This window comes from Lissotriton vulgaris, chromosome 6 (assembly GCF_964263255.1).
Source record: "Lissotriton vulgaris chromosome 6, aLisVul1.2, whole genome shotgun sequence".
Lineage (NCBI taxonomy): Eukaryota > Metazoa > Chordata > Amphibia > Caudata > Salamandridae > Lissotriton > Lissotriton vulgaris.
The window spans coordinates 1,859,685,091-1,859,698,829 of NC_141694.1; the positions used below are offsets into that span (position 1 = coordinate 1,859,685,091).

The 13,739-nt window shown below is 40.2% G+C and overlaps 1 protein-coding gene across 2 annotated transcripts in view; it reads right to left on the reverse strand.

Annotated features, from left to right (window-relative positions):
* Positions 1-12,041: 12,041 nt before the first annotated feature.
* The window catches only part of LOC147709669 (uncharacterized), a 34,249-nt gene continuing 32,551 nt past the window's right edge, over positions 12,042-13,739 (reverse strand). For both annotated transcript variants that reach the window (XM_086925528.1, XM_086925529.1), the window contains exons 6-7: positions 12,876-13,091; positions 12,042-12,797 (exon numbers count right to left, since the gene is read on the reverse strand). In XM_086925528.1, coding sequence (XP_086781654.1) covers positions 12,534-12,797; positions 12,876-13,091 — 480 coding nt within the window. In that variant the 3' untranslated portion in view covers positions 12,042-12,533. The remainder of the gene's footprint in view (positions 12,798-12,875; positions 13,092-13,739) is intronic.

Here is a 13,739-nt window from a genome sequence, read left to right on the forward strand (position 1 = left end):
ACGTACTGTCTCAGTAGCATAGAGCAATGCTGTCTCAGTTGAGTAGGTCGATCTGAAGCCTGATTGAGTGGGATGTAGTAAGTCGTGTTTCTTTATGTGTGCCCCAAACTGTAGATTAACCACTTTTTCTGCTATTTTTGAAAAGTAAGGGAGCAATGAGACCGGTCGCAAATTTTCCAATAAATTCCCGTCAGCTGTATTTTTTTTTTCAATGGACGAACAATTGCTTGGTTCCACATATCAGGTACCCGCCCTTCCCGAAAGGAGGTCTCTAACAGCTGTTGGATGTAGGGTAGTAAAGCCTCTAGTCCTGTGCAGATCACCTTAGGTGTAGATGGATCTTTTGGGGAGCCTGATCTTATGCTTAGTGCTATCTTTTTCAACACTTCTAGAGAAGGAGAAAAAGTTATGAAATACTGTTTTCCCCCCACTCCTGTGTTTGTTCATTGTGGCTTGTATAGTCATTTCGTGCCTCGTCTGGAAAGGTGTCATTTTGTATTCTTTTTCTGCGAAAAAGTCTGCAAATTGATTGCATAACTCCTCCGAACAAGAAGCTGGTGCTACTGTTCTTTCTAGTGAGGATAGCTCTTTGAAAATACCAAATAGTTCCCTAGATGAGTTATCTGCTATCTCAATTACCTCCGTGCAGTAAGCAGCCCGTGTTTTCTTCATGAGTGAGTGATAGTGCCTTAGCTTCAGTTGTTTGTAGACCACTTTATCTGAGTCCAGGAAGCCCACCCTCCATTTATGTTCTAACCATTTGCATGCCTTTCTAGCCATCCGTAAAGCCTGGTTAAACCATGGCGCGCTCTTTGTGCGTCTGTGCGGTGTGCTAGTAGTCCATGGGGCAACCACATTCAATGCGTCCGTAATCCATTTGTTTACTTGTAATGCACTCTGATACGCGCAAGAGTCCTGTTCGCGCTATATAAAACTTTTCAAATAAGTAAATAAATAAATGGGTGACAGAAAGACCATTAGAAACATTTCAACATTACACCAGAATGAACAGAAGGCTAAGGTAACCTCTTCTGGAAAAGTGACAATACGCATTCCTACCCCTATGATTCGTTTCATTTATGGCCAGCAGAGTGGGGCTCAGTCCCAATAGGGTACTACTTTAATGCTAAATGGCTGCATGTTTGGGTTCGGGTCAGCTGACACCTTGGGAAACATACCAAACCCAGGCGTTTCTGTAAAGTTGACACCATTTTCTGACCCACAAACTTGGACTAAAATTGTTAATTTTATTTGCTTTTCTGGGATGTAAAACAGCTGGAAACCACAGGGATCCACAAAATTCCTACCACCCACCGATCCCCCACTTGTCCTGATAAAAATGATTCCCCACTTGTGTGGCTGGGCATAGCACCCATGATACCAAAGGCCCCAAAACTCAATGTGGAGGAATCAGCAATAGGGGAAGCTCTGTTGTTTGGGCCCTGACTTGGCGGCCACCCAGGGACACTTCCCAAACCTCCCAAACCCATACATTTCAGAAAACAAGATATCCAAGGTATCCAGGGTTGTTTGCCTCATGGATCCTACAACAACAATATTTTATCATCCACAATGCTGTGCAAATGTCTAACTTTCACTAAAATAGCACATTTTCCTCTAATGTGACCTTCCACAGAACACAGAGATCCACAAAATTCCTACCACCCAGCATTCCACCACTTGTCCTTAGGTCCTTGCTGAGCTATGGTCCAAAATCCATAGATACCCACATTACAAAAAAGGGTCAGTTTTCAGTAGAGAAATTAGTCCATGTTGAATTTTGGGGGCTTTCCTGCACAGGCACTAGCCCCTTCAATATATGTGAGGCACCATTTTTATCTGGAGAATTGAGGGAATGCTGGGTAGCAGGACATTTCTTGCACCCCACAAATTCCAGAAGTTTTCTTCATAGAAATATGAGAAAAAAGGTGTGTTTTTAGTCAAAGTTTGAGTCTTTTGCGTAGGAAAACATGATGAAAGCCACACAAGTCACCCTGGAATTCTCCTTGGTGTCTAGTTTTCAGAAATGTAAAGGTTTTCTAGGTTTTCCTAAGTGTCGGCTGAGCTATGGCCCAAAAAGTAGACGATTATGGAAACGCTCTACTGGTAGGGATTAGGGAGGACGTGCTTTCAAGGCTACAAGTCATTCAAAATACTGCTGCAAGTTTAGCATTGAATAAGCCAGCATGAACCCCATATCTACCTCTGCTGAGAGAGTTACATTGGCTCCCCATAAGGAAAAGAGCAGTTTTCGAACTCCTATGCCTAGTGTTCAAATCTCTCCATGGACTAGGACCAATATACCTAACCAAGAAACTAGAGTGGAGAAGTGTGGCTCAATGGTTAGAGCGGCAGACCCTGATGCAGAGGCCTAGCCCGGGACCAGGGTTCAATTCCCTGCCTTAGCGGGTCTTGGGCTCAAAAAATTACACGGACCCGATGATTCTCGCCTCAGTTCCTATTCTAATCATAGAGTCCCACTCTGCAACTCTGGGCAATAGCTTGCTTAATCCCCACAACGGCCCCCACAACGCTAAGGATGCCTGGCCTTCACCCTGGGGGTGCCCAGGAGTGGACGCCTCACAGGGAAAGCCAGGACAGGTTCCACAGCGGTATTCGTACAAGCGCCTTGAGACCCTTGCGGGTGAATAGTGCGCTAAACAAGTATCAATTTATAATTTACATATACTCCGGCCTGCCAGTTAAGATCCAGTGGCAAAAAGTTCCTCCGAACTCGGAGAATTAAGAAAGTTAAAATGGGAGGCCGTGCCTTTTCCTACCTAGCCCCCAAGTACTGGGATATTCTGCCAGAGGACCTGCAGGCATGTCCCACTCTGGCTCGCTTCAAGAAACTTCTCAAAACCTGGCTATTCTAATGAACATTTCTCACACTAGGCTGCCTGCTGCCCGGGCGCCGAGAGATCCCCTTGGGGATGATTCACATAAAAAAAATAATAATAATAATAAACCCAAAGCTACCCACATTGTAAAAAAGATGCATTTATCAGTGACAAAATATGATGAGCCCATGTTGCATTTGTGCCCTTTCTTTTGTGGGGCACAAGGCCTAACCACACAAATGTGGTACCATTTTCATTAGGAGACTTAGAGGAACACAGAATAGTAGGATATGTGTTATTACCCATTGTATTATATTTGTGTCTTCCAAATGTAAGCTAGTGCATAAAAAGGAACATATTTTGAGAAATGCCCTCTGAATTACATGCCAGTAAGGTTACCCACAATTCCAGATAACAAATATCCACTTGCCATAAAGTCAAATGTTGTTCCCATTTCAGAAATGTTTAGGTTTTTTTTATGCTCGTTCTTTTCTCTTTATATTTTAAATATGTATTGATCTATACGGGGGAGTGGCCAAAAAGGCCAGCATGGCAGACCCGATCTGACTGAGCTCTGCTGATCGCTCTGCTTCCCCATCATTGATCCTGCTGGGGACCGGACAACCTGACCCATGGACTATGCTCTGGTGACCTTCTGACATCAGCTGAGCAAGCTGCCGGTCAATGAGCAATGCAAAAACAACAATTGATGAACAGAATGCAGAACAATGTCTTACATTCACCCCCGTTACAGAGATCTGGGCCTAAATCCATCGTGTTTTTGCTCACCATGCCATTCCAGGTTGGACCCAGGCATATGAAAATCAGCCTTGACCCTGTGCCTCATGGGAACTATTCAGCCCCAACTGCCAAGCCAGGTCCTCCCTGAACTGGAAACAAGCCTCCTAGGACCGGTTTCGGGCTTTCAGCCCTCATCAGCCAGGATAGCTTGACTCCAGTGGTCTCTGGTGGGATTGACTGCTGATGGTGCAAGTCAAGGAGGAAATGGGACATTTGTTGCAGCATACCTCATGCCATTGATGTGCCCTCATGGTCAGTCTCTTTTCTGCATCTTCCTTTCACTGTGCAAAAGTGTGACTGGACATCATATGCGGAGACTGGTGGAGGTGCATGCCTCAATTAGACCACTTGCTTATAACAACTGACTACAACCCTGCAGGTCATGGGCACTGTGCGTTCTAACTGGTGGAGAGCAGCCTCACTAATCAGTGGACAACCTCTACAGCACATTTACCACACGCAGCATGATCAAGAGAGCTGCTCGTGCAGTGGTGCACCCCACCATACTGAGTACGGGCAAGCCGGTCTTTGAGACTATAGAGACAACAGGCGGTTTTGCGAGACCAAAACATGGGTAGAAACCCTGCGACCACCATGAGTGTGACCTTGAGCGTCCCCACACTGGACATGACTGGGCGATGGGTGATACAAACAGTAGGGAGAGCACTGCTCCCCCACTCTCATTTGGAGACTGGCTAGATTCAGTTTTGGTGGCAGTTCGGAAGCTTAGAACTGCGCTTTATTTCACGCTGATATCACTAGAAAATGAGATGGATGCAATAACAGCAGACCTGACATTACTCCCCACGGATCACCCCAAGCTAGCATGTAAGGTCCACAACACGGAGCAAAAAATAGCGATGCTGCAACGAAGTCCCAAGGGATGGACAACTTTCTGCACACCCTGTCAGAAGTCCAGCCCGACGCCCTTTTCCAGGAGACAATCCCTGACCATTCCTGTACCACATGCTACATTATACGGATTGGGATGCCATGTTGAGTGAGACACAGAAACTGCTGGAGATCACCTTTGAACACGCCAAGATCATGTGTTCCCCGATTACACTCCAGAGGTACAGAGTCAGCACAGGTCCTTCCTGGCAGTAAATTGCTGACTAGGAGACCTGGGCATTAAATGATCTCCTGTTTCCGGCGCATCTGTGCATCGTGTCTGAGGGGTAAACTCACTTCTTTGATTCACATGAGGAGGTATGGGACTGGCTGGAGGCAATAGAACAGACCAACACATGTGGCAAATCTAATCGAAGGACGCAGTTACATACCACCCGAACAAGAAGTATACATTGACATGCTGTCCCTAACCTGGTGCAAGTACTTCAGGAATGTTGGAAGACCTTCCAATTGTGGTGGCACTAGAAGAACGCATCTAGATTCTGGAACAGATCATGACTCGATCACTTAGTGATGATGTGTCTAATGACATTATCTAATGCTTGTCATGACTGATTGATGTAATACAAACATTTCTACTTCCTTGTCAAAAAAAGTCTTGTCTGCTTAAACTCTGCCAGTTTCTGCCTTACTAGCACTTCCTTTATAGGTAACTGGAATTGTCTTTCACACACTGTCAAGTCATCTCTACCCGGGCACTAGTTACTGGGTACATGTTTTGCTGTTGAGTTTAGAATACCTTGTTTTGACCTGCGGCCTCCTCTGGTTCTGCCACCTACTTTATAATTGATCCTACCCATGCGTGCATACAGTCACATACACCAGTGCAGGGTGAGAAATAGGGGATGGGTGCCACACTATATTACATTGACTCATTTTAATGTACATGTGCTGGACATGGACACGCAATGACAACGCTACACTGTATATGCCGATTTAAAACGCCACTCGGTGCACATTGTGCTGCTGCAAGAGACCCACCTAACTTGAAAACTGGGACGCCCTCTGTAGTAGAGGACTCAATACTTGATATGTCCTGGTACGAAGGTGACTAGACGGCTGACCTGTCTTATTAGGCTCTATATATGAACCGAACGCAGACCAGGCCACTTTCTTACAAACACTCTCACACACACTTGCTGGGTGGAATGGGGTACCATGGCTACTTGGGGGAGATTTTAATAGTGTATTAGACACCACTCCTGACCAATCCTTCCTGTCACTGCCCCAGATGACTGCCACCCCAAATGCACACCTGTCAACTAATTTACTCCAGCATTGGCACCTAGTCGATTCATGTCTACATCACAACTTGTTAACACAAGTAAACGTATTCTATTCTGTACCTTATAACTTACATGTCCAATCCAACATTGCTCCCCTCCATCTTGAAGGTGGGCTATCTGGGAGACACCCATTCAGATCACAAACCTCAAATCTTACAACTGCAATGGGAGATCACACCCCCCCTCCCCATTCCTGCTTGGTGCTTCCAACCAAGCTCTTATAAGATCCTGCCTTTTGGGTATCACTGGGATTGATAATCAATGGATGTTTTCAAGAAAATGCGGGCACAGTATCGAATAGATTAGTAGAATAGGATGCCTTTAAGGTAAAACTGAGTGGACATTGACTAAGCATACAAAGACAAATGAGGCAGTCGCTCACAAAGGACATCACTGGATTAGAGAGTAGACTGCTACGTCTAGAGGACAGCACTCTCAACGACAGTAAGGGAATGAATGGCCTTGAGGAGGCACATCAGGCCCACATTACACTACTGGAGAGACTGCACTACCTTATTTATGCTGCACAATTTGCACACTCTACAATGAATGAAATGAAATGAAAAGAGTATTTGTAAAGCGCGGTAGCTACCCTGAGGCGTTCTAGCGCTGCGAAACAAACACGCGTGAGAGGGCAAGGGGAGCTGTTGGCATGGCTCATCTGCAAGGATCAACCACACCAACCCATAACAGCCCTGCACTCAAACACCGGCTCCCTCCTCTATTCAAACTGCCATACATGGCGAGCTGACACACCACTACTATGACCCTTATCAGTCAATACTGAAGTACATTTTTACAACCATGCTTTCCTTTTTGCTTACCTTAACATACCTCATATCCGCACCGATAAGAGGGTGGAACTGGTTGAACCCATTACCTTGAAAGAGGTTACAAACACCATTAAGGCATTGGCCAATGGCAAGACTCCAGGACCAGATGGGTTTCTGGATAAACTTGTATTCAAATATACAAGGAAGACCTCTCCCTGGTCTCTCTCTTGGATTCCCAAAGTCATCTCCCTACCGAAGGGAAGCCTAACAAGGACTCAGGGCGCATCGGCACCTATGGACAATTGGCATTAGTAAACACTGACTATAAGGAGGTAGCAAAAGTTCTTGCAGACCGGCTGCGCATGTGGTCCAGACACTGGTTTATCCAGACCAAAATAGCTTTGTCCCCACCACATGTGTTACCTCTTAACTTGCAACGTTTTTTCCGGGTCCTGCATTATGCTGCCACAGACTGGCCTTGGGCTAGTTGTCTGGTTTTATATCTTAAGAAAGCTTTCAATTCACTTGAATTGCACTATTTATTTGCAGCACTTACCCATTTTGGTCAGACACTGCTAACATTTTTATACACTAATACACCCATTGGGGTCACGACGGGACCCCTAATTTCGGACGATATCCCTATCCACAGAGACATGTGGCAGGGCTGCCCGCTTTCGCCAATGTATTTCGCACTGGCCATTGAATCACTAGCATTGGCACTTCAGTGGCGTAACAAAAGTTGAGGGGGCCCCCCTGCAAAGTACATGGAGGGGCCCCCGATCCGGATTTAATCCAGAGGTCCCAGGCCTGAGAACTGTGCTGAGGGGGTGCCCTGCAGATCGGTGGACCCCGCACCGTGGGGGTCTGTGTTACACGCCTAGCCCGTCACTTCTCCAGTCCTGCCCCGTCACAGCTCCTGCCCCATCACTGCACCTGCCCCTTCACTCTCAGTGAACAAAATTGGCAAATTAACAAGGCCGCAAGTTCCCCACAGTACTCTGTTTGGGGAAAGCTCCTCTGTAATCACCAACTACGACCTACTGGCTCCAAGTGAGTCACTGGCCTCCAAGGCACTCACTCACAGGATATGCTAAAGGCAGACAGCGCATTGTCATTCGAAAGGAGATAATCAGCCTCAGTCAGAATGACTGTGGGCCTGTTTACAGTCTGTGTGAGCTCAGTGAGGGGCTGCTGCAACTTCTGGAGTTCAGCAGAGAAGTGCGACCTGGCCCCTTAGAACTTTTAATCTCCTGGCGCTTTTCAAAGGAATTGCACAGCTCGCTGTAATTGATTACGGACAAAAAGCGTCCCTAAAAGGAATGATTACGGATAACAGACATGACACCAAAATTACGGACGGTCCGTGAAATTTACGGACGGTTGGTCACTCTAACTGACAGTTAACAAACTTTTCAAATAGCTCAGTTTTTCAATAAAAGCATGTTTCCATCTTGGCAGAAGTTCAGCAGAGCCCAGAGACTTATTACAAATTTCCGAGAGTTTCGGGATCACAAGACCTATAGCAAAATGTAAACACCAGGAGGGATATTCACAAGGAAGTGGCGGAGAGAGGCATTAGTCTTCTTGGTTTAATGCCTCTCTCCGCCACTTCGGAAACAAAATGCTGCACCATATTCACAAGGATATGGTGCAGCGTTGCGTTTCCCCCTGCGATGGCGCTAAGTTTCACAACAGGGAGTTTTGTTAATGTGCAGGAAGGTGTCCCTTCCTGCACATAAACAAACCTAAAATGCCAGTTTGTAACTTACATGTGTGCTGCTTCATGCAGCACACACTTAAGTTACAAAACGGCATGTTTAAACAAGCATTTGCAATGCAATAGGTCTCGTAGTAGTTAAGTTAGAGTTTTTGGTATTGCTTGGCATAGTTTTTGGGTACAATATTTTGTTAGTAGAAGTAGATATATTTGTAGTACTATTATAGTTGTAAATGTATGATGGAGGTAGCATATAAACAAATTATATACAGTATATGTTTATTTCAGAAATAGTATGTTAACAGACAGATAGTAATTGGGAGATAAGTATTGTTAGGGTAAGGAGGCAGTAGGTTGAGAATGGTAGTGTGAAAGGAGGTCTTAGGTGTTAGTTATTGGTTAGTATGATGCAAGGTGGTAGGTGGCAGAGAAAGGCAGTGAGGAAGTGTATTTTTATTGAACAATAACTTATTGAAGGAGAGATAACTTGCTCAAAGTTTACTGTTATTAAAAAGTCTGGGGGGAAATTTTATAGGCAGTGTACCACTCTCCTCTAGGCAGTGGTGTACTTACATTTGTATGCAAGGATGTAAATGGAAATAATTGTATAATAACTACTTTTTAGTAAATCATAGTATTCACATATGAAGTATAATAAAGTATAACTTACCTTAATAGCTTTGACTTATTGCTAATGTAGCAGTTAAGTTGCTTACTATTATGTTAGGAGGGAACTTTGTTCAAGGTATCAAGCATATTTGTGATGCCCATGTATACAATTGCAGTCCTGTTAATAAATTGAACAGAGCAAGTATGAGGTACAAGAGTAGTCAATGACATGTTAAAATCAATTATCTTCGTAAACACAAAGTGACATGGTAACTTTTGTGCTATTCAAGATTGTTTAAAATGAAGTTGTACTGCAGTAATAGACTTAGCATTTTGTTAATTATACTCTTTATACTGGTGGAAGTTTATCTTGGTAGCAAAGATGCAGGTCCTATACACTTTCATAATAAATAACTTTAGCATGAAGAGATAAAATGCTCAAAGTTTACTGTTATTAACAGTTTGGGGGTATTTTTTTCAGGGAGTATACTACTGTTTCTCAGCCAGTATGATGTACTTACATTTTGATGGCAGGATGTGCATGGAAATATTTGTAAAAACTACTTTGTATATATTTACAGTTTTGACACATAAACTATAACATAGTATAACTTACCTTAATAGGTGTGACTTATTGTTTTTCTTTAGCAGTCAAGTTGTTTACTATTATGTTGGGAAGGCAATTCTGCTCAAGGTATTCTGCATATTTGTAAAGCAGCATGTTTACAATTGCAGTCCTGCCAATAAACTGAACATAGACAAGTGTGATGTACAAGAGTAGTTAATGACAGGTTAAAGTCAATTATATAGGTAAACACAAAGTGACATGGTAAGTTTCATTTTTAGTTCATATAGTAAATACAGTTTGTAGTAATAAACACATATAAATAATAAATAGCATACCTTTAATACACTGAATTTGATCAACTTGTAAACTTTTGGTAGTCTAGTAGGTGTTTATATATAGTACTATATATGTAGATATAGTAGTATATACTATATATCTAGATATGTAGTAGTATTATAGGTGTAAACCTATTATTGTTGTAGCATATAACTATATTGTATACATTTTATATGCAATTTCAGAAATATTTAGTTGATACATTAATAGTAAATGGAAGATAAGTGTTGTTAGGGCAAAGAGGCTGGTGGGAGAGAAAGGCAGTGTGGAAGGAGGTCTTAGGTGTTATTCATTACTTTTAGTACTATTCAAGTTTGGTAATATTTGCCAGTGAAGGGAAGTTTCAGGAAAGTATTCAAAGTATTGTTTTAGGTAGCAGGTTTACATCATTAGGCTTTGTATTAAATTGTTGACAGATCTAGACTTACGTAAAAGAGCAGGCAATGAATGGCAAGCTAGTATCAGTTATAGAGTTAAATATAGTTACATGGTAAAGTTTTATTTTTAGGTGATAAAGTATAGACATAGTTCAGCAATGAACAAGTAACATACAAGTATAATCTTTTTATACACATACTTAGTCTTAACTTGTAAAGGGCAAATAATACAATGTTATAAATACATGCATTAGGATGCTGAGTATAGTTAACTTCTTAACTGCTGCCTTGGTGTATTGGTTGATGGCAGCACTATCTTCCTTAGGTTGTACTAGAGAATAGATTTAGCATTGTTCTAATGATTTTCTTTGTACTGGTGGAAGTTTATCCTTTGTAAAGATGCATGTCCCACACACTTTCATACAACAATAACTTTAGCAAGAAGAGAACTTGCTTAAAGTTTGTGTTATTAAAAAGTGTGGGGGGAATTTTTCCAGGGAGTATACCACTCTCCCCCAGCAAGTATATTGTAGTTGCATTTTGATGGCAGTAGGTGTTTTATAAGTAATGCACAATTAATTTTTCAGCAAGTTACAGATTTGACACATAACTTTATAACATAGTATAACTTACCGTAGTAGGTGTTAGTTATTGGTTTCATTTAGCAGTCAAGTTGATTACCATTATGTAGAGAAGTGAACTTGGTGTAAAGTATTTACGATATTACTAAGGTATCATGTTCTATTGCAGTCCTGGTATTAGGTAAGAGCTTTTAGTAAATCAATGGATATGACAGGCGTTAGTAAAAGTAATAGTGGCATTAAATTTGCAAGTTTGACAGGATTAGAAAAGGTGCAACATAAGAATGCAAAGGTAAACTAGTTTTTTAATGACACAGTTTTGATTTGAACTCACTTTTTTGTCACTTTTTTTATTAATTGTAAATATACAACATGTAAACGATCAATAACACTCAATTTCTTTAAAACTTACTATTTAACTTCACAGTTGCCAATGTTACACTTACAAAATGTAAGCAAATGTATAATTATAGATTGTATCCAAAAATATGTTATAAATACATGCATTAGGATGCTGAGTATAGTTAACTTCTTAACTGCTGCCTTGGTGTATTGGTTGATGGCAGCATTATCTTCCTTAGGTTGTATTAGAGAATAGATTTAGCATTTTTCTAATGATTTTTTTGTACTGGTGGAAGTTTATCCTTTGTAAAGATGCAGGTCCCACACACTTTCATACAACAATTACTTTAGCAAGAAGAGATAACTTGCTTAAAGTTTGTGTTATTAAAAAGTGTGGGGGGAATTTTTCCAGGGAGTATACCACTCTCCCCCAGCAAGTATATTGTAGTTGCATTTTGATGGCAGTAGGTGCGTTATAAGTAATGCACAATTAATTTTTTAGCAAGTTACAGATTGACACATAACTTTATAACATAGTATAACTTACCGTAGTAGGTGTTAGTTATTGGTTTCATTTGGCAGTCAAGTTGATTACCATTATGTAGAGAAGTGAACTTGGCGTAAAGTATTTAGGATATTTCCAAGGCAGCATGTTCTATTGCAGTCCTGGTATTAGGTAAGAGCTTTTAGTAAATCAATGGATATGACAGGCGTTAGTAAAAGTAATAGCGGCATTAAATTTGCAAGTTTGACAGGATTAGAAAAGGTGCACCATCAGAATGCAAAGGTAAACTAGTTTTTTAATGACACAGTTTTGATTTGAACTCACTTTTTTGTCACTTTTTTTATTAATTGTAAATATACAACATGTAAACGATCAATAACACTCAATTTCTTTAAAACTTACTATTTAACTTCACAGTTGCATATGTCACACTTAGAAAATGTAATCAAATGTATAACTATAGATTGTATACAAAAATTACTTGAGATTTGTATAGTAAGTCACATACAGTTATTCTAATAAAAGCATTACAAAAAGTGATTAGCAATTTAAAGTAATTTTGTTATCTAGTTTTGTACGAAACACATCTTAAGCGATATATATATGTATTGTCTTATTAAATCGTGTGTAATGTAACATTGTAAACATTATTTGTATTTATAGTAGACAACATTTTTAGTAATTTCCACACAGTAAATATTATAAAAGCATTTCAAACCGTTATTTGCACTCAAAAGTAATTTTGTGATTTAGTTTTGTATCAAACACTTTAAGCAATATATATATATATGTTGTGTTAATTAAACTTGTGCAAAGCAACATTGTAAACATCAATTGTATTTTTAGTACCTAACATTTGTTAAATATGGTATAATTGCTGACATCATATGTTCTCAATGATGTTTGTGATAGATCCATTGCAAAATGTTATCTTTACATATAATGGTAGATATTTCATTAATGTGTCTGCTAAGTTGTCTACATCATAGCTTATATGCAAAAAGTCCATTAAAGTAGTATTGTTAATTTCCATGGATTGGAAATCTTCTGTCCCATTTACTTGGACTGTTACCATGCTTGTTTCATGATGTAGTTTGTCTAATCCATAAATAGTTACGTCAAGGTTTTCTTCGGGTGGTTTTATTACCTGCAAAGATACTGTTTTAGTATTTATTCATTTACTCATATTAACTAACTATTAATTGCAATGTAAAATTTTACTTACCTGTATTTTTGTATGGCGGGTTGTGTTTAAAATCTTTTCTTTGTTAAATTCATGTACCGTTACGTGCGATAAATGTATATATTGTCCAATTACTATTGGGAAGTCAGCTGCCTCTCTCCATAGAGTAATTTTCACAGAGTCCGTAGTATCTTTGACAGTGATACTTTTCAATTGTGTTTCTTGGCCTCCAACGAATATATTTTTTGTTTGTTCTTCCTGTAAAATAGTATATGTTCATTATATATTTTTTACTTAGTAACATGGATTGTGCTGGTTTTTGCCCAATTTGAAATATGATTATTGTTGACATGACAGTCTTTGCAAACAAAACAACTAAATTTCACATATTTATTTGTTGGTAATAATTGTTTTTTTTCGTGTTTGTGTTACTTTCTTTTGTTACAAGAGTTGTATTAACTTACAATCTTTAGTAATTGCATTTTGTATGTGCAATTTGCTGTTATAGAATGCTATAGCTATGAAAAGAATATGCTAATAATTCAATTATTAGTTTACTTACCTTTTAATTTTGCTGCTTACAGTCTATATCGGTTATATTATAAATTAGTGAGATTCAGGTGGGAAATGAGTTTGTTGTGGGCTTCGTAAAAGTGGTAATTTGTGTTGTGTGTTCTTGTCTATATGTTAATGCATTAATAGCATTATTAGCATTGTGGTTGGTATGCAGATTTTACTGCATGCCACAATGCTAATAGTACAGGAAGTAGCTACTGTTATAGGTACAACTTCATATATGTTGTGACACCTGTTTTATGGTGGTGGGTATTGTTTAATGATAGAGTGATTGGGTATATTAAGTTTGCTCTTTATTGTCATTGGTCTCATAGTTTACTAAATAGTGTA